General features: G+C 36.6%; 1 protein-coding gene across 4 annotated transcripts in view; it reads right to left on the bottom strand.

Annotated features, from left to right (window-relative positions):
- The window catches only part of ZEB2 (zinc finger E-box binding homeobox 2), a 131,759-nt gene that overhangs the window by 32,232 nt on the left and 79,841 nt on the right, over positions 1-19,686 (bottom strand). For all 4 annotated transcript variants that reach the window (XM_028508534.2, XM_036023522.1, XM_028508531.2 and 1 more), the window contains 2 exons: positions 11,257-11,514; positions 6,306-6,377 (listed from right to left, as the gene is read on the bottom strand). In XM_028508534.2, coding sequence (XP_028364335.1) covers positions 6,306-6,377; positions 11,257-11,514 — 330 coding nt within the window. The remainder of the gene's footprint in view (positions 1-6,305; positions 6,378-11,256; positions 11,515-19,686) is intronic.

The following is a 19,686-nucleotide window of genomic DNA, read 5'->3' as shown; positions in this document are numbered from 1 at the left end:
TTTTTTGTAAAAATGCATTCTTTGTCTTATGGGTTAAAATACAACCTTCTTTCATTTTTAAATTTTAAAATTAGTGTAGAAACACTAAATGCTATGTGGAAAGTTATTAATATAAATCAGAGGTTGCAAGGCTCTATGTTGTTATAAATCAATTTTGCTATGCTGCTAATCTAACTTTGTTGTAAAAAAGTAGTGATACTCTAGAATGTTGTTTTTTGCCTTTAACAAGAGTTGATATTAGGAAGTTAACTCTGAAGATGCTGGATTTAATTCCCTCCACAGGGAATGTTTTCCCCTATTCGGGCAGCCTTCTCAGAGTCCATTCCTTCTCCACCAATTACTTGTTTGTTCATTCATTCGTTCATTCGTTTTACCAGTCATAATGTGTATCGTGTATTTACTGCTATACTGGGCGCTTTGAGGGAAACAAGGAAAAACTTTCCTTAAAGCAATATTTTGGGGGCACTTACTAAGGACAATATATACATTATGTATTTAATTACCTCAACAATTCTATGGGGTAGATATCACGATAATCTACCTCCATGTTACAGCTGAAGAAATTGTTTGTCCTCATGAAATCAACTAGGTGAAATAGGTGTAAACAATATAAGAGGAACAATTCAACATGCTAAAATTAGTCGTGTGCACCTGAGGGCTGTAGGATTTCAGAGAAGGAAGAGATAGATGTGGTTTGGGTGTTCAAGGATGACCACATTGAGGAAATAGGATGTGAGCTGTCCCTGAAGAACAAAAGGGTGGGGAGAATTTGAATGACTGGAGGAAAGGGAGACAGAATTGGTATCTCAAGGATAGCACGGCCAGAGATTCAGGTTGGCATAAGTGTGATTCTTTTTTGATATTACCAAGGATTTGGTCTGATAAAAATGGAACATTGTTGGTTTGAAATGGTGGCACCTAATACCAGAGAAGAATGTGAACTCTGCCCTAAAGGTACTAAGGTGCAATTAAGGATACTAAGAACAGAATTTGGGCAACCAGGGAAGAATTACTGGAGGAATGTGAACTGACAAAATAGAGGAGGACATGAAGGCTAGAGATCAGTCAAATGTAACTGAGTCTTTCTTGCTTGGGAGATCAGAATAATGGGAGATGAAGATGGGAGATGAAGATCTCCCATTATTCTAGTTGGTTATTTCAGGCCAGGTGTCAAAAATATGTAAAGATGAAAGGGAAGCCAAGTGTTGTCTGTCTCTCATCCTCTCCCTCATTTCTTCAGAAACTCTGTCTGACCTAGACCATTCAGGATTTATGGTAATAGTGACCAAAACCCTATAACATTCCTGTTTTCAAGAAGTTTATAATTTAGTGGGGAGAATATACCTATAACGGCAATAGTAAGAAAACAAAAAAAGGCTCGCCGCCTAGAGGTACTCAGTGTAATATGAGAGAATGAAATCCCTGTAATAAGGACTTGAAAGAATGAACGTTGATCTTGAGTGGGAAACTGTATGGTGGCTTCTTGGTGGCCATGACCTTTAAGAATTGTATGATGCTGTTGGGCTAAGAAAGATCTAAGGCTGAAAGAGAATGAGTGGCTTCCTAGTTTGAAGGAAAACCATGGACAAAGGCAAGGGATTATTAATGGTAAACAGTCTTCCAGAGCTGGGCCATATTCTAGGAAGTGGTACTGAAGGCAAGATGGAGTTAGGTCATGGAGGGTGCCAACTTAGCTCCAAAGCCAATGCAACCTGAAAGCAATGGAGAACCATACAAGGTTGAGTATGAAATGGAGTGGGGATGATTTACAATCATCCATCATCCCCGAGTGTTAGGAAAATACCTTCTAACTAACTTAGTTAGGGTGAAGAATGTGTTAGAGAAATTAGGGATTCAAAGCAGGGGCCCAGTTAGTAAGGCATTGTAACAGCTCAAATGAAAGATGAGGATTTAAAATGACTCAAATGATATATGATATTTGTGGCAGTAGAATTGATTGTACTTGATGATTAATTAGATAAAGTATGTAAGTGTCAAAGATGACACCAGGTTTTCTACCAGGTTCAATTCCTCACAGTGGTGGAAAACTTTCTTAGGCAAAAGGATATGTCAGGTGATTTAGAATTTATTTCCAAATCTGCCACCAGTTAGCTACATGGCATTTTTTAAATACAGTTTCCTCAACTATCAAATTATAGTTAAGGAATTGTTCTATAGTGTAAATTTTAATTTTAGAATTCTGTGATTCAATTCCACTAAGCCTTCCCACTACTTCTTACAGATTTAAACTCAGCAGAATATATTAGGAAGGAGATATGCTTTTAGAATCTAAAAGACTACTTTATTTATATGAAGTTAAACTTTACTATTTAATAGATTTGTTAAACTAAGGAAGAACTTCAGAGGTCTTTTCCTTACTTTTAGTTAAGAATGAAATTTTTGTGTTGAATAGTCACAGAAAAATATTAGAGACATTTTCCTTGTCTTCCCTCTATGAGTTATTCCAGTTAATAACACTTTTGTTATCAGAAAATTTGCTTAACTTTAAAAAATTGATCTATTCTGATGTCTTTTGGTTCTGCTTTAATTAGAAAAGAAAAATGGAGCCCTGGCTGGTGTAGCTCAATGGATTGAGCGCAGGCTGGGAACCAAAGTGTCCCAGGTTCGATTCCCAGCCAGGGTACATTCATGGGTTGCAGGCCATAACCCCCAGCAACCGCACATTGATGTTTCTCTCTCTCTCTCTCTCTCTCTCTCTCTCCCCCTCCTCCCTTCCCTCTCTAAAAATAAATAAATAAAAAAAATCTTTAAAAAAAAGAAAAGAAAAATGGAATATGATGTCAAACAACTCCATATTCATCCATTAATAAAAACACTTATTGAGAATCTATTAATTTTAAGGTACACTTATAAACTGTGGTAGCCTACGACAAAATTCATACTTGCAGAATTTTCGATCTAGACAATACTAATTAACAACACACCACAGCACCTATGGAAAGGTTAGTTGATTTGTTCTACGAGACTTCATTGGAGGAAGATTTCATTTTAGTTGAGATGCCTAGAGTAGAGAAGGTCAGCTGGGTATTCATCAGAAGGACTCGGATGAAGAGAAAGATATAGTCCATTTACAAGTAGTTGCCCCTATAAATAATATCTTCTTTCAATTCCGTATGTGCTTGCATCTAAGAAAATGCTAGAGTGAAGAAACAGTAAACTTATAGTTGGGAGGAGATACGTATTTATCCTCTAACAGGGCTGAGCTATAAACTGAGGATCAGCAGTAAATTCCTAATTTCCAAGTCCAATGTATTTGCTCAGCATTCTTTCACAATTGTAGCCATTTGAAGCTTTTGATTGAATTGACCATTCTCTGCTTCTTGAAACTTTCTTTCTTTGCTTTCTGAATGTCTAATATTTTTTTTCTATCTTACAATCTTTCTTCTTTCAATGAATTTGACTTTTCCCCCTACCCACTAGGAGCCCTGGCCTCAGCTTTCTACTTGTTTCAATAAACACACTCTCAATTGTAAGTCTCACAGTCCCAAGATGTTAAATACTATCTGAATATATTTGCATGACTCAAATTTCTATAAAGAGCCCTGACTTCCTGGGTTTCAATTCCTCATTTCCAATGGATATTCTCCTGTTCTCCTATATATTTGTCTAACTTTTTAAAAAGATTTTTTAAAAAGATTTACTTATTTATTTTTAGAGAGGGAAGGAAGGGAGAAAGAGAGAGAGAGAGAGAAACATCAATGTGCGGTTGCTGGGGACCGTGGCCTGCAACCCAGGCATGTGCCCTGACCGGGAATTGAACCTGCGATGCTTTGGTTCGCAGCCTGCGCTCAATCCAATGAGCTACGCCAGCCAGGGCTTATTTGTCTAACTTTTATATGAAAATATTACTGTCTAAAGATCAGCTCAAGGTCTCCTCCCCCAAATTGGATCTTTCTTTTGTCTATCTAGAAATAGCAAGTATTGCCATATTCTAAACACAAAAATGCGTAATCCCAAAACCAGAGAATTAACTGGTTGTTGAGAAGTCATGATGCTAATTTATCATTGTCATCACCCTAGGACAAGCTTTTTATCACTTCACACCTGAATAACTACAGTGGCTTCTAGTTGGTCTCTCAAAGTCTCCTTTTTCCCCAAAGAAATCACGGTAGTACAATGTGACCCAAACTTGTTTGTTGTTTTTTCAGCTGGCTACAACTTAAATGACCACTTCATTTTCCCCCAAATTGACTTCTAGGACCCTCTGATTCAGCCAAATCCTTTTACTACATTTTGGATAAATATCACAGTTTCCTTGGTTGGCTAACGTACTCTCCCTTTGCTAGAAAGCCCTTCCTCACGTCTCCAGGACTATGGAAAATGTACTTAGTTCACATTTTACCTCCATCATGAAACCTTTTCTAAATACAAACACAACTAGATCTCTCTCACTTCTGTAACTTGAAATAATTATGGTTCCTATCATTTGTTGCATAGCTATCACATATTTTACTTATCACCCATTATTTCTTGAGTGTTAGTCTCATCTTCCAAATTAAATAATAGCATGTCTTAGACTGCCTGACCTATCTTCTCCACACAAACATGAAACAGTGAGTGTGTAGAAGATACTCAATAAGTAGTTACTAATTTATTTATTGACTGAATACATATAAACTCTATGGAATAATAAGTAATATAAGAAAAAAAGATCTTAAAGCTAGGTGAAAGAACATTGAAAATTGATTTTTAAATCTGAGTAGGAACGATTTTTATTAACTTCACTTTAGACATTCAGTGTGTGTAAAACAGTTAATAAATTGTCACTTTGTGTGATAAATTTGCTTTTGTGACACCTTAAATGCCTATAAAGTTAATAAAATGAGCATTCATATATGCTCAAAGTTGTAATTTAATATTTATTTTTAACAGGAACATGAAGCCATTTCTGACCTCATGAGTTTGGGACATCGTAAAAAGTATCTACTTTGTGGTATTTATTATGTTTTTATGTAAAATTAGTTTGTCATGTTTCTATTTTACATGGTGAGGGTACTCCTGCAACAGACTATTAAGACTAGAAATATTCTTAAGAAGCATCTATTTCAATCGGTTCGCTTTTCAGGTGTAGAGAGTGAATTCCAAAGAGGGTAACTGACTTGCTCATGGTCACAATCCAGTTATTGCCGGAACTGTACCTAAACATTGGGATTGTAGATTCCTGATTCTTTACATTTTTCCTAATCCCATATTGTGCCATTTTATTTTTGTACCTAGATTTCCATTATTCCCCTTATTTAACACTGAAGAAAACAAATTAGTGCCTTGTAAGTTACTAATAAGAACATTATGAATAGAAGCAGAGCACGAGCAGTCTATTATGATGTGTATCAATATATGTGAGATGTGAATATCATCTTAATTGTTTATATTTCTAAAACTTCACCAAACTGTAACTTTTTTTGATTGGTAAGTTGAGTGGAAGTAGTTATGTGATTTTTTCCCCTTGTTTTGTTTTGGGAGATGACCTTATATTGGACACTATGCTGATATTTATAATGGTAGTCTGCAGGATTGTCTGAAACACCGAAATTGGTTGGCCTTACTCGGGAAAAGAGAGATAAACATCGAGAGTCAATGTAAATTTGCACTGGTGATGTAAGAATGTGAGAGAAGACACTGTCCTGGGGAAAGAACATGGACTTTCACAATTGTCCTGATACTCCATTCTGTAGCAGGAGCAGAGTAAAACAAAACACCACTTACTACCTTCCTACTGTATTTTTTAAGTTTCATTAAAAAAAAGTAAAATTGTCAGTTTTTCTTTATAGGACTTTGCTTAGGAAATATTATTTAGAAGGGCAAGAGAATACCGAGTATTAAAGTAAAGGAAGAATAAAAAGGACCTCACATGATCAATTTTTATAGAGATATTCATGGAAATTTGGTTTATCTTTCTGAAAAAAGCATTTTACAATTGAAATTCGATCATATCATTTGAACTTTGAATGAGAAATATCAAGTGGTGGCTGGAAGAGGCATATTATATTCTGATATTAAAATTATTTGTGCAGTCTTTTAAAATAAAAAAAATTGCTTACAGAAATTTGCCAAACTCATGCTTGGAAAGTATTCATTCATCCACTTCTTTTTTTCTCAACTTTCACAGGCAAATTAGGGGTTTAAGATCTATTTGCTGACTAAAATACCAACATACAGAATTCCATTCGAAACAAAATAGGAGCCTTGTAACGTCTGGCTTAACTGTGAAGTCATGGAGATACTCACTAACTTCACAAGACACGGGACAAATGTGATCTTAGTGTGGTCAACTTAACACTTACCTGTACCATTGTTAATTGTGGTCTGGATCGTGGCTTCTGGCCCCAGAGTGTCATAGTCTTCCTTCATTTCTTCTGTGGGGGAAAATTATCTTTAGCATTTGAAAATTGTAAAAAGGCTTACTATTAAGCATGCCAACCACAGGAACAAGGAAGATTCTTTGAAAGGAAACAGAGAAAAGGCTTGTTGTAAACCTCTAAACAATAGCTTTGTTCAGGCAATTGAATGAATCCAATAGTGCTAGCTGCACAAGAACTTATTTACTTTAAGCATTACTGCAAGCTGTGAAAAACAGAGGTGCTTATTTGGGGCAAATGAAGGGCTTTTCTTCTGGTGGCAGTTCTAGTGACAAACAGGGGGAAAGATATTATTTTTTCAATAAGAGTCAAAAGCAACTAGTATTTGTACTTACAAAGAGGCACGCTAGCTGCTATCCCTCTAGTAACCTTGGAAGATTAGTGGCGGGTCAGAATTTCTTATTTTATTTTCACACTTTTCCCTCCTTTGGATGGCAATAACCTAAGCAAGCATATTTTTAAAAACCTAGCTCCCCATATCAGAACTTGAAAGACAAGCATCCCAGAAAGTTTATAAGACAAGCATCCCAGAGGTACTGAAGACACCTGTTTCACTGTTTTATATAATGTTCGAAAACATGCCTTCCTTATTCCTTTCCTTACCACTCCATAAATATCTCCCTTCCCCATTTATGCATCAGTAGGTAATCAGAGTCATTTTCTGTGGAAAACCATACAGACATAACAACAGCTCAATGTTCTGATGAAGATGAAAATATATAACATTAAAGTTAAAGACTCATAAATGATAAAAGGCCATTTTCTAAAACTGCCATATTTTAAAACAGGAAGAATGTGAAAAATAGGAGGACTCTTGAATTCTCTGCTTACCATATTGCTGCATATGTGAGAGGGCAGAGGACAACTGACAGTTCAAAACCCTCCACACACGTAAATGAAACATGAACTTTTAAAAATTATATTTTTATAACAACAATGCTAATGAGAACCAAACATGATCCAGTATAAATATGTCTCTGTGATAATCATTTTATAAAACAAGAGAAACTTTATAAACAGGTCTCTGAATCCCCAAATTTATTCTAATCACTCTTCACTCATCACATTTTAGCCATAATTATTTAATAAAAGAACAAGTTCTAGCAAATGTTACCACAACATTAAAATACATCCTTTACAAGTAATATCCTAAAGCTTATCTGTGTCTGGTTCCAGAGCTGAAAAATCATGGACTTCATCAGGTAAAATACATAAATGCTAATTTAATGCCACTGAACATTTAACATTCAGAAAATTTGAATGGCATTTGTTTATACTGTACAACCACTTTAAATTTATTCTTGTCCCTAGACTTCTTTCTTATTTAAGGACTGTTTTCACAGAGACATTTTGCATAAAACATTCAGAAGTTCAATATATAGCAATATTGTATTGTCAATTGTAATAATCGATCCGTTGAAAGGCTTTCTCATCTGATATTTTTATCAGTCTCTGCAAGGAATTAAATTAAGGTATTTCTGAGAAGTTCAGTACTAGATATAAATATAGCTTTTGTGTCTTTCTTCCTCGTTCATCTCATGTGATTTCTGGTAGCTAAGAGTCAGAGGTATCATAAGTTTTCCATCTGAGAGATCAAGTCACTGAGGGGAAAACAGTTAACAGTATTTTTTTTTTTGCATAATAGTGGTAATGTTCAAGATTTCTGCTGTACTTCCTTCCTCATTGTCATTTTCTTATGAAAAAGTAAAGAGAAGTTACAGTAGGTGGTTGCTTCCCAAATTATTAAAGGCTGGGCACATGACTGTGTAGTCGGCACTTCGTGCGCTGCATCCTGTAGCAACCTTAGCTATACCCTCTTACTTAAGGCTGTGCAACTGAGACGGAGTCACTTTTACCTAGAATGTATTTTGCTTCAATTTGCTGAGCACCAAACCTTTAAAAAAATATCAAGCTCAATGTATTAAAATGAAACACTAAGCCTTTCCAGGTATGTGTTTGAAATACTATGTGTCTGCCCATTTAATTAAGTTTCACATGAACCATATTTAGAGGACATAATAATACAGAGGTCAGGAGTACCTCCTCTGAATTAATGGCAATACTGGCTGTCTTTCTAACTCACGCCTAACCTTAAACATTTTCCAAGACACCTCTGACTCAGCATACTGTGTCTGAAACCACATAGTATATTTATTTTTAAAACACTTGTAAAAGTTTGCATTTTCCAGTCACCCTTGGGATGAAGGCTTGTAAAAATAAAGAGCACTTTCTTCCTTAAGATGAAGAATCCTTGAATAAGCAGAAAGAGGCCAAGATGCAGGTGATTTATTTAAGTCTGTGTCAATGATAATGATGTCATGGTTTCCAGCACACTGTGTCCACCCCATTGTGGGACAAAAGAATGTCAAGGACAATTCTAAACACAAAACTTTGATTGTGCTGGAACCGGAAAAGCACAGTAAGAACTCCACTGCGCTCTTCAGTTCAAAACCTGCATCCTGCAGACAAACTACTGAAAGCAAGCGAGAAAGAGCAAAGCAGAGGGGGCTTATCTCAGAGTAAAGCTATGTGCTGAGGTATGATGGTAGACAGCCAGGCACCAGGGATAAAACACTACTAAATAAAACAGCACCAGAATTAGAATTATTGTCTATATTGTGTGTTTTGGACAATAAATAAGAAAAATATTTTATCAGAAGAAAAATGTGTTATCTAAGACTCGAGATAAACAATGGGTAGCTTTTAAAGACCAATTTCTTTTCATTAGACATCAAGGCACCACTTTTGGAACAATAAAAAAAAAGAACAATAAATCACTACTAATCATTAGAACTAGACAGGTAATAGCCGGGCAACTTTCTTGGTCCACATAGCCAAATGCGATTAGGGATTTACATTTTATTTAATTATTGTGACTCCAGAATGGGAGTTTATTTACCATAAAGGTAAGAGCAAAGAACAGCCTGTTCGTCTGCATCACAGGAGCCATCAACTACAGGTGATAACAGGGTCTGTGATACATTCACGTGGAGTATTTGTACATTAAAACATTTAGAATTATGATCCATGACCAACACAAAATGCTACTGTGATCTCAAACTACTACAGCCTGACACTGGTGTTTTGGCTGTTTTTCACTTATCGATCTTAATTTTTTTAAATTAAACTTTTTTTTAGAAGTTTGGAGCTGTACATTTGTTATATCGTTATTAATTATTCCTTTAAGGGTGGAAATTCTAGTAATTGGTCCTTGCCCTTGATTTCTAGATATTAAAATTTAAAGCATCAGAACATTCATTCTTATAGCCCTGCATATCTAGTTCATTAACAAATATGAATAGCTAACACCAGCTCATTTAAATAGTATGTCTTACATGAGTTCTCGCCACACTCTGTTTCTGTCACACTGCTCCCAAGAATCATTGGCTCTTATTATACATGTAAATGGCTATCATAAAAATAAAAATTTCATTTAAGATTGTTAATGACTTCTGCAGCAGTCAGACTTCCTTTAATGATCATCCTCTGCCCCTAATTAAACGTATTTATCTTTCAAGCATCTTTGGCTGAGTTCTCCCTCATAGTTGAAAATCTAAAATCTTAAGTCTTAATGGATATAACGATAAATGTTTATGTGTGGGATTGCTGAGATTCGAGAAACCTTCACCGAAAGCAAAATTGGAAACAGAAAGAGTACAAAACTTGGCACGGTATATTAGGAAAACGAAAAACAAATACACCACACTCACACTGCCATCAGTCATTTCTTCTTCTTTTTTTCACATTAATTTTCTTTAGTTAGTGGAAGTGCTTTTATTTTCCTCCTTCCAGAATACCAAACAATTACTCCGCCTATGTTCAGTGTTTTATAGTCTGCGACATCACAATAGCATATACACAGACTCTTTTAATTCTTTATTAAAGCATAGTTGGCATGCAATAGGTAGACTCATGTTTACTTATTTCCCTTCCCACCCACTTCACCTATTAAAAAGAAACACTACTGTTATTTATACTGTAAGAGGAAAAACAAGGTGGTGTAAATCATAATAGCTTTCTCTGGGTCCTGAGAATAGAGATTAAGGAAGCACAAAGGTGAACTGGAAAGGTCATTCAAAATTTTTTTATAGGTGAGATCACCATACCAAATAAAGATGAGACGAGGCAGTTTAGGGGGAAAGACTAATTTTCTTTTGTTAATCACCTCACATGGTAGTGATGTTCCGTCTTAAGTAAATTTAGACCAAAAAGACATTTCCATTTGCACAGTGGCATCTGAAGTTTTAGTTTGAATATAATTCACCTTATTTTTATTACAACTGGCTCTGGGCCATTTTTACTTCCCCAGAGATTCCCACCAAATAGGGGCATCATTATCAAGCACTTAGCTGTTAAGTAATAAAAAAGCTACCTGACCAGGTAAAAGTGTGAAACCACATTCACACTAACAAAGAAGAATGATTAGATGGTTGAATTACAATAGAAGGTGTCAGACAGACATTGAAACTGCATTAAACTGACAGTTTTTAGTTGATATTGCTACATAATTTCCACACAAAACTTTCAAAATTATGTCAGTTGTGACTTCTTAGATTGCTTCCATTTCCTAGCTTGAAAGTATCTGTCTTGATCACGCTATATGACGTGCACATTGTGAACGTGGTGCAGGGACTTCACGCTGGGCTCTTAAAATGTGGTTCCCATGCTACTTGCATCAAAACCTAAACACGATCCCTTCCTAAGATGTCAGTGGTGTAATGTGATAACACAACTATCACTTCATAATCTGTCACCAGCTTTGGTATCTCTATTCTGCAAGGGCCATGGGAAGAAATATTTTAATTATTTGGTTGTGGATGTTCCACTAGGTAGAAAAGAAGGCACAGGAAGGGGCCAAGTAGCTTTTGACACTTACCTGGACCATCTACAGAGGCTTGCAGAATGTCGTTGCTGTGCCAGGTATGTTCCACTCCACCCTCCCTTATCTCATCTTCCTCTTCCTCCCTTGGCAGCAGAGCTTGGCTCACGTGCGGGGAGGACTCATGGTTGGGCACGCCAGCTGGACTCCTCTCCTGGTCCAGAGGGTTAGCAATCCCGTCCTCCTCAGCAATTTGAAGCTTGTCCTCCTCATCTGTTTCGGAACCCGTGTCCACTACATTGTCATAGTTCACCACTGAAGAGGAAGCACAGAACACACACTCTGTAAACACTCTGTTGAGAAATATCAGTCACCCTTAATTGTTTAGTTAAATCAAAAATAATTAATATTTTCATAACTTAATCACCCAACCATGTCAGGAAAATATAATTAATATCTTTCATGTTTTAGAATTTTTATTCTTATTCAATTAAAGCAGGGTACTCTGTGATTTTAAGTAGTTTTTTTACTGAAAAGATGAGAAATTTTAAAAAGCAGCAGAAGCACATATACTCAAAAATATGTCTGTATGGCATCTGAAAGAGACGCATTGCAATATGCACTTTTGATGCTCCATAAAAACTTACAAATATATCTGCAATTGGCATTTTGCTTAGTGACATGGAGTGTTTACTATAAATGTTGTACTATAAATACAACATGACTTCGCTATATTAGCTGTGATTTTATTCCTCGAAACAGTGGACACACACGCACACACAACATGTCCATCTATTTACCCAAATACACAAATGCATACACAAACCTGCTCAGTCTGAAATGGTCACTGTTGCTTGCATATCAACCGTCCTGTGCTAAGGCCATTTCTATCCCAATCTCTTAAGCAGAAATGAGGAAAAGCCATATCTTCTGGGCCATTACTACCATTGAGATGTCTTCCTAGTGCCATAATTACAGCAGATTTCAAAGTGACACCGGCAAGGCCAACACCAATGTTAAAATAACTCCCAAGAACCGGCAGGCCGCTCTCGCAGCCTCAGTCCCAGCAATGCTCAGTAGCTTTTCCTAAAATAGACAGCCTGTAAATAGGTCTGTGAACTCAATTGAAGGTGGCTGTTTCTGAATTAGTCAGCCCTCACAAGCTCTCGGCCTACATGCTAGTACATAAATTGTCCACTTTACCACCAGACAAGAAAGATTAGAGTAATAAACACGGGGCATTAGCTCAGCTAGAGAAACACACCAGCCGTTACGCACACACAGGATTGCCAAGAACTGTTAACCCAACTCTCCAGAAACACACACAAAAAAACAAGTTAGAACCATGACATCATGGGAACAAGAGGGAGAGAGAAAGGAAAAAAAAAGCCTGTGGAAAAAAAAAAGCGCAAACAATTTTCAGGTTCATTTTGATTTCTCTGTGCCTAATAAAGCAATCCTCCGCTAAGTTATCAACTGAGCTATCTCAAGTGGCTCTTGCCAGCTATCGGATTATACAAAAGTGGCAGAAAAGAAGGGAAAAAATGAAAAGGATTGTGTGTCAGGTTCATAATGCTTTTGGAGAATTCTGGAAACATGTCTAGTTACAAATTTTAGTCAGTCATATCTGTTTGCTTTGACAGGTTCCCAGGGAGTAAAAAAGGAACAAAAGAGAGAGATTTTTTTTGTCATGTGAGGCTGGGGACAAAAAGATTACACCGTGCATATCTGCTCATAATATGATCTTTGTATAATCCGCGGGTCTGCACTTGCCTTCGGAACAACTGCACAACAGGTGCAAATTAAAATGAAAACGGCAGCGGAGCCGGGCAAACAGAATCTGCTGACCTGGTTTGAATACCAATTGACGGGGGAAACAAAACCTTTTCAAGAGGTGTGACCACAAGGGCTTAGGCAAGTTCAGGCTGGGTAATGCCCTCAGATCTACAAAAAGAGAGATATTCTAACATCTCTGCTCTAGCTGTGTGGTCCAGATATACCTTAGTACAATCAATAATGTGCTCCTTTTTTCCCCCCTGGTGACTGAGATTTAACTATTTCTTAGCAACAAGCAGAAGATTCTTTACAAATTTTCTGAACGCTGAGTTCGGGGAGGGGGGAGGCGGTGAGAGTAGTGGGGGCTACAACAAAAGCTCCTAAGGCCTGGGAAGCTTTCAACCCACCTCCTAAAAACTGATCTCTGGGCACAGGAGGAATAAAGAAAGGTCCAGAAGGAGTGAATAAAATTATCTAAGGCTGGACAGGCATTAAAAGGCCTTTATCCTGGAAAAAAAAAAAACCATGCCTTTTAAGGTCTTTTTCTGCATGGACCACAGTCTCCCGTGTGACACGTGAGTGTTCCTGCAGCAATACAATTGAAATATTTTCTTGTGGAAAAAAAGAGATAAATGATTTATGAACAGCCCTTGAGGAGTCCCAAATATCAGAACAATCTAAACAAGCAATGAAGTCATGTCTCACCGTATAGGGTCAGGAGTACAGCATCCATCACCTTCGCAGGCCAACAATACTTCACAACCTTTAGGGTTCTCTCTCACAAATAGTAGTAAATACTTTTAAACTAAATAAATAACTGCTGTCAAGTTCACTTACAGAAGCAGTATGCCATCTTTCCCAGAGCTATGTTAACTAGGATATCCATTTCCATAGCCATTATGGTGGTATCCCAACCACCCCCCACTCCCAGCCCCACCTTTTTAAATTTAGGTAAAACAATTCAGCATAAAGTTAATTTTTATATCTGAAGTCTGTTCTTTCTGGTTTACCTTCTGACAACCAATATTAAATCTGTTATATGGACAATGCACTTCCTACTCCCTACTTTACCCCCCCACTTCTAAATCTCCAGGATTTTCTTTTATATTTTTTCTCTCAAGTCTAGTCAGTGAATTGCCTAAAGTAAAGTAGTGGGAAATTCTCACCACAGAATATTCTCATTTAGAATGGCCAATACATGATGGCGTTTACCCCTATTTATGTTACGAAATAAAATAAGCTCATTTCCCATTTATCACACTTTACTCTTTGCCTACCATCATTTCCATTGGCATAAAGAGAGCTTAATAGCATAGCTCTGTCTCTGAAAAGTAGAGATTCATATTGTATAATAGCCAATGTATAGTGGTTTTAAATGAAGGTCATTGGGCAGAATATATTCGTTCACTGTATTTTTAAACTTACAGTACATTTTTTTTTCAGCATTCAGAGGTATAGAACTACCTGTGTAACGTAGCAAAGTTCTACTCAGTCCTTATGTTAGGACAAACAAGCCACCCCTCGCATGTGCCTCAGTAAAATTTTATACGTGTATTGGAGCTGCATGGCTGGCAGAAAAACAGACAGTTACTTCAAACCACAAAGAAGTGGGAGCCCAAAGAATTCCTTTCTGCAATTCAATAAACAAGAGGAAAGATGTACTGTTTTCTGGCTCAAAATAGACACTAATTTACATCTGTCTCTGAGGCACAGCAAAAAGCCAACTAAAGGAGCAGTAATAAATGTCCAAAAACAGCATCAGTATCCAAAACTCTCCCAGTAATCTTCAGAGGAATTAATTACAATTCTGTGTAACAGTTGCATTTGGCAAAATGCACCCATAATTATATACAGGTACTGTACTGTATTACAGAGAAATTCGCCATGTGATACATGTTTACATGATAATTGATGGATAAGATAAAACTATTTGCATATGAAGTACATATGAATTATTGGCATGGCTCCCCATTTTATGTCGAATCATATTAAAGTTTCATTTTCTCTAAAACTGCATGTGTAATATGGGGTTACCAAAGGGTATAAAGCTGATACTTAAATTTGCTTTATAGCAAATGGGCCTGGAAAGATATATCTGAATATGTATTACTAAAAACCTATATTTAAAAGGTTTCATAGTTTATTTATAATAAGCATTATTTTCACTTCACCAGATTGCATTACATTAAAGGCCTTCTATTCTTCCATCTAAGTAAACAATACTCTAAATTGTATCACTATACCAATTAATTTTACAATCATATGCAAACAAATAATGGTTTCTCTTCATTGTCTATGGATATAACTGCTTTTTTTCTTCTTTAGTTTTTGTATTCTGGTGACATGTAACAGAATAGCAGCAAACGTGACATTTTTATAAAGTCCATACCTGCTGGAAAATTTCAGCATTTGCAAAAATGGTCTATCATAGCATTTAAACATTGCTGATAATTAGCTTGACATTTGAATACCAGAACTGTTGTTTGAAGATGCCCTATACAATGTTACCTAGCTAACCCCTTTTCATACTTATTGCTTTCTCTACTTGTTTCTGTCAGTTACAGTACAGATATCGGTTGCTAATGTATTAACATGCAAAAGAAGTGATTTAAGAGGTGATACTTCATCTTCACCAGAAGCAGAGTTTTACTGATGTAAAGAAAAATATACATGGGATTAGCTACAGTTAATTGTTAACATAGCAGTTGATAATGATTTCCTATAAAACTCCACTCAAGCTAAGTGTGCCAATACTTAAGTCTCTCAATACTATCTTCAAACATTAATTATTACCTCCAGTGTGGTAGAGTCCAGAGGATACACAGCTGTCTTATTCTCACCTCAGGAAGCTTACTATCTGTGTTTATTCTCACCTCAGGAAGCTTACTATCTATTTTTGGAGAAATAGAATCATAAAGTTGTAGTTCTAGAAGGCACTTGTAGTCAACCTTTCACACGAGACCAGGGAGGTGATACAGGCACAAGGTCAAGTGACTTGTCTAGGGTCCTGCAGCCAGTTGGTGGCAAAACCAGAGCTATAAGGCACGTCTTTCAGTGTACAACAGCTACACAAAAATATACATAATGATGCAAATCCCCATATGAAGAATGCAATTTAAATTTAAAGTCCAAATAGCCAAATAAGGGAATGGAAATCCCTGGGACTTTGGGGGATTCTCATGTCCCAAAATGGAGATTGCCACTTAATTTTAAATTGTTTTGATGATTGTTACTTTCAAAGATACCCATATTTGAGTTATAGAAGCCTACTAATTTGATCAATTACCAGAATCTAACGATACAACACATGTTTCCTGCAAGAGTTTGAAACAATAGAAATAAAGAGGCAATTCCTAGAATTATGAGTTTGAAGACCTGTCCTTCTTGTCCCAGCCCCAACATATAACCAGCTGTGTGGCCTTGGCCTTACCATTCAAGTAAACTTGACGCAAATGGATATAAATAATAAGGGATTTTGTGTCTATGAGATTGACACAGGAGCCTAAGAAGTTGTATATGCGATGGCACTTTGCGAAGTATAAAACACTGATAACCACTGAAATAATAATAAAAATGGGGCTGCCATGCCAGTATCTTCTTTTGTCTGCTGCTGTGACAAGTGGTAGAGCTACAGGTGAAAAGAGAAGATTTGAGTGCATGCCAAGTCACAATTTTGGTGTTGTTTCGTCATTTAAACATTGATTTGCAGAAGTGTCGTCTAGTAGGAGGCCATGATGGAGAGAGTATGCTTGCTCCTTCAACTAATTTGTGATACAGATATGTAACCATATTTTTAAAATATCTCTTCTGATAATATGGCTTAAAGTTTAAAAGAAGTCCTTTGAAATTTTGAGTCATTTGGTTTCCTAAATCTCTTTATGCTTACCTGCTTGGAGGTCATTTACATTGGAGCCACTGGATTAACAGCCTACTTGCTTTCTCCTGATGTTTTTTTATGCGTGGTAAGTGTTGAGGAAACATTCTAAGACTCCTCACCTGAACTGGCACCCTTTCCTTGCTCCTCTTCCCCCCAAGGTTGAACCCCATGTACTGTGGTACTAAGGACAGAGAGCAGCTCTTTTTTGAGAATTTTATCCAGTGACTTGTTTTTTCCAGGGAAGATTTACCATTGACAACCCATTCCACATCATAGTTTAACTTGCTACCTCTGCACTTGGATGGATGAAGATTATAGGACTAAATTCAAGGTTCAATTTCTCCTTTCATAATGGGAAGTGGAACTTGTGAGAGGTACAACAAGGCAAAGAGAAATTCAAATAGGGATTTTCTTTTGAATTTAAACATGTGCCACTGAAACATGAACATTAATTTCCTGATTTATAAATGGGGATCACTTTTAAAGTATATGATTGTCTAACCACTATGCTGTACAATTCAAACTAATCTAAAATAATATTGAATGCAAACTGTAATTGAAAACTTTTTAAAAAAGGAATAACTTTATCACTTGGGGATGCGAGATTAATTAATGCTAGGAAGAAGGTACCATGTTAGTTTGAGATTTCTCATGGAATGTGCTCTCCAGTACAAAACGCTGCTGTAAAAGAACTACTATGAACATGCTAGAGTTGGCCTTTATACAAATTAGCTTGGTCACTTTAATTTTTTATCCCAGGAACATTCAAAGGCATTAAACCCGCATTATAAATTAATGAGTTGTAAAATGTCAGCTGATAAAACAAAAGCAGTTTTGAGTATAGGGATAAAAATGTTTCCATTTCAGATTAGCTATGTAAAAAATATGCATATTAAGTGAAATGAGAGAGGAATTTCTGCAGCGCCACGGTTCTCATGAGGAGGGGTCGGGTCTCAGCCCCTCCAACTTCCGGTTGGAGCAGCATCTGTGGGAAGTGGCAGCCATTCATCCCCTCTGGAAATCTGAGCAGCTACCCTGTACCTGGGGAGCTGCCCAGTTTCAGTACGGTAGTGATAAAAAAGTTTAAATTTCTACAAATTTGCTGGGGCTCTGGATAAGCTCCCACATGCAGGTAATGACATCTTAGTTATATAATTTCCGCTTCTGAGCTCCTTTTTTTAAATAAAGGAAATATAAAAATAAGGGCAAAAATTCTAAGAATAAGAGTGAGGATCCTCCCTTCCTCAAACTATCATTAAAACAGATACTGGTCAGAGATTTTGTAACAGTAAATTCAGTTATCTTTCAAGAAGACACCTTATTCCTAGGTCATAATGTTCTAAGTGACATGTATGTGTACCCAAAGACTTAACATCTGTGTATTTTCTTTTATAAAAGTAAACACATTAGGATTTTCCTGTATTTCTGGAATTCATAATGGTTTTGATCACCTTAACTCCTACCTCCTACTGAAGGAAACTAGTCATTGTATTGATGTTTCTTTTTTTTTTTAGATTTTATTTATTTTATTTATTTTTAGAGAGGGAAGGGAGGGAGAAAGACAGAGAGAGAGAGAAACATTAATGTGTGATTGCTGGGGGCCATGGCCTGCAACCCAGGCATGTGCCCTGACTGGGAATCGAACCTACGACACTTTGGTTCACAGCCCGAGCTCAATCCACTGAATGCACTGAGCTACGCCAGCCAGGCCAGTGATGTTTCAAACACACCTAACCCTGCTTCTTTTTTCATTGGGTGAGTTTTTATAGTTGTCGTTTCTATCCTTTAGGAATTTTCCCAGCTTCACTTTCTGTCTACATCTGTCATATGCTTACACTCCAAGGACATAAGACTTAGCTGACCTATCCTCCAGAAGTTAATAATTCCCTGAGATGGCTAAAATTGTCTAATAGCACCTTCATCAACAAGCCTAGAGTGACAGCATACTGAGGAAAGACCCAAACAACAGCCATACACACGTACTTTTCTACGGACTGTACCTCTTATTTGGTAACGTTATTAAATACATCAAGTGAACACGTGTCTCCCATCGGTATGTCACAAGGAAAAAATGAGTTTAGAAGACTCTCATTATTGGGTTCCATGATCACTCAACAACTTGCTTTATATCAACCATCAAAAATAAAGTATTAATAAGCTTTACAGAAAACATATGCTTATTATCATGCCTGAAGGACATTCAAAAGGTATGTGATAACTGTAATTTATTTAGGACCTGGAAGTATGAAATAGTAAGTTTCTGAGTCATCAAAATTGTTTTGCCCTTTTTTTATCTGACACGAGAGCAGACCTTGTCTAGCTTTAAGTTTTATAGTAATAAGACCTTGGAAATAAAACCTTGAATCAACTGAATATAAAGAAAGGGGAAATGTGTCCTTGTGTAAATAGATATTGTGTCTATCACCTTCCTCTGAAAAGGTTACACAACTTTCAAAGCCCATAAAAGGTGTAAAGTCAGTAACTGCCAGGGTACTTTGGAATGTTTTGTGAAAAAGAAACATGAAGTAGAAAAACTATAACAATTTTCTCTGATTGTTTTACAGTTGCCCCACCCTTTGTCTGTAAGTGTACATTTTTCCAAAATACAGATACTAACTGAAATATACTTTTGGCTTTTGTAGTCCAACAAACTGCCTCCTCCCAAAAAACCTTAACATGAACCCGCAACTCCTGAAGTAGCCACAACTTGTCGCTTAAAGAAATATTTTTCCTGCAAAAGATTGTCTGTGTCTCCATGAAAAAAGAGATGGTAGTTCTAGCCTATCCATAAAAATAATTGCTTTCAAACATTTGTCAGTCCAACAGACCTATTT

This window comes from Phyllostomus discolor, chromosome 4 (assembly GCF_004126475.2).
Source record: "Phyllostomus discolor isolate MPI-MPIP mPhyDis1 chromosome 4, mPhyDis1.pri.v3, whole genome shotgun sequence".
In the NCBI taxonomy this organism is placed as follows: domain Eukaryota; kingdom Metazoa; phylum Chordata; class Mammalia; order Chiroptera; family Phyllostomidae; genus Phyllostomus; species Phyllostomus discolor.
Note: the sequence above shows the minus strand (reverse complement) of the source record. Positions and strands in the feature narration are given on the sequence as shown.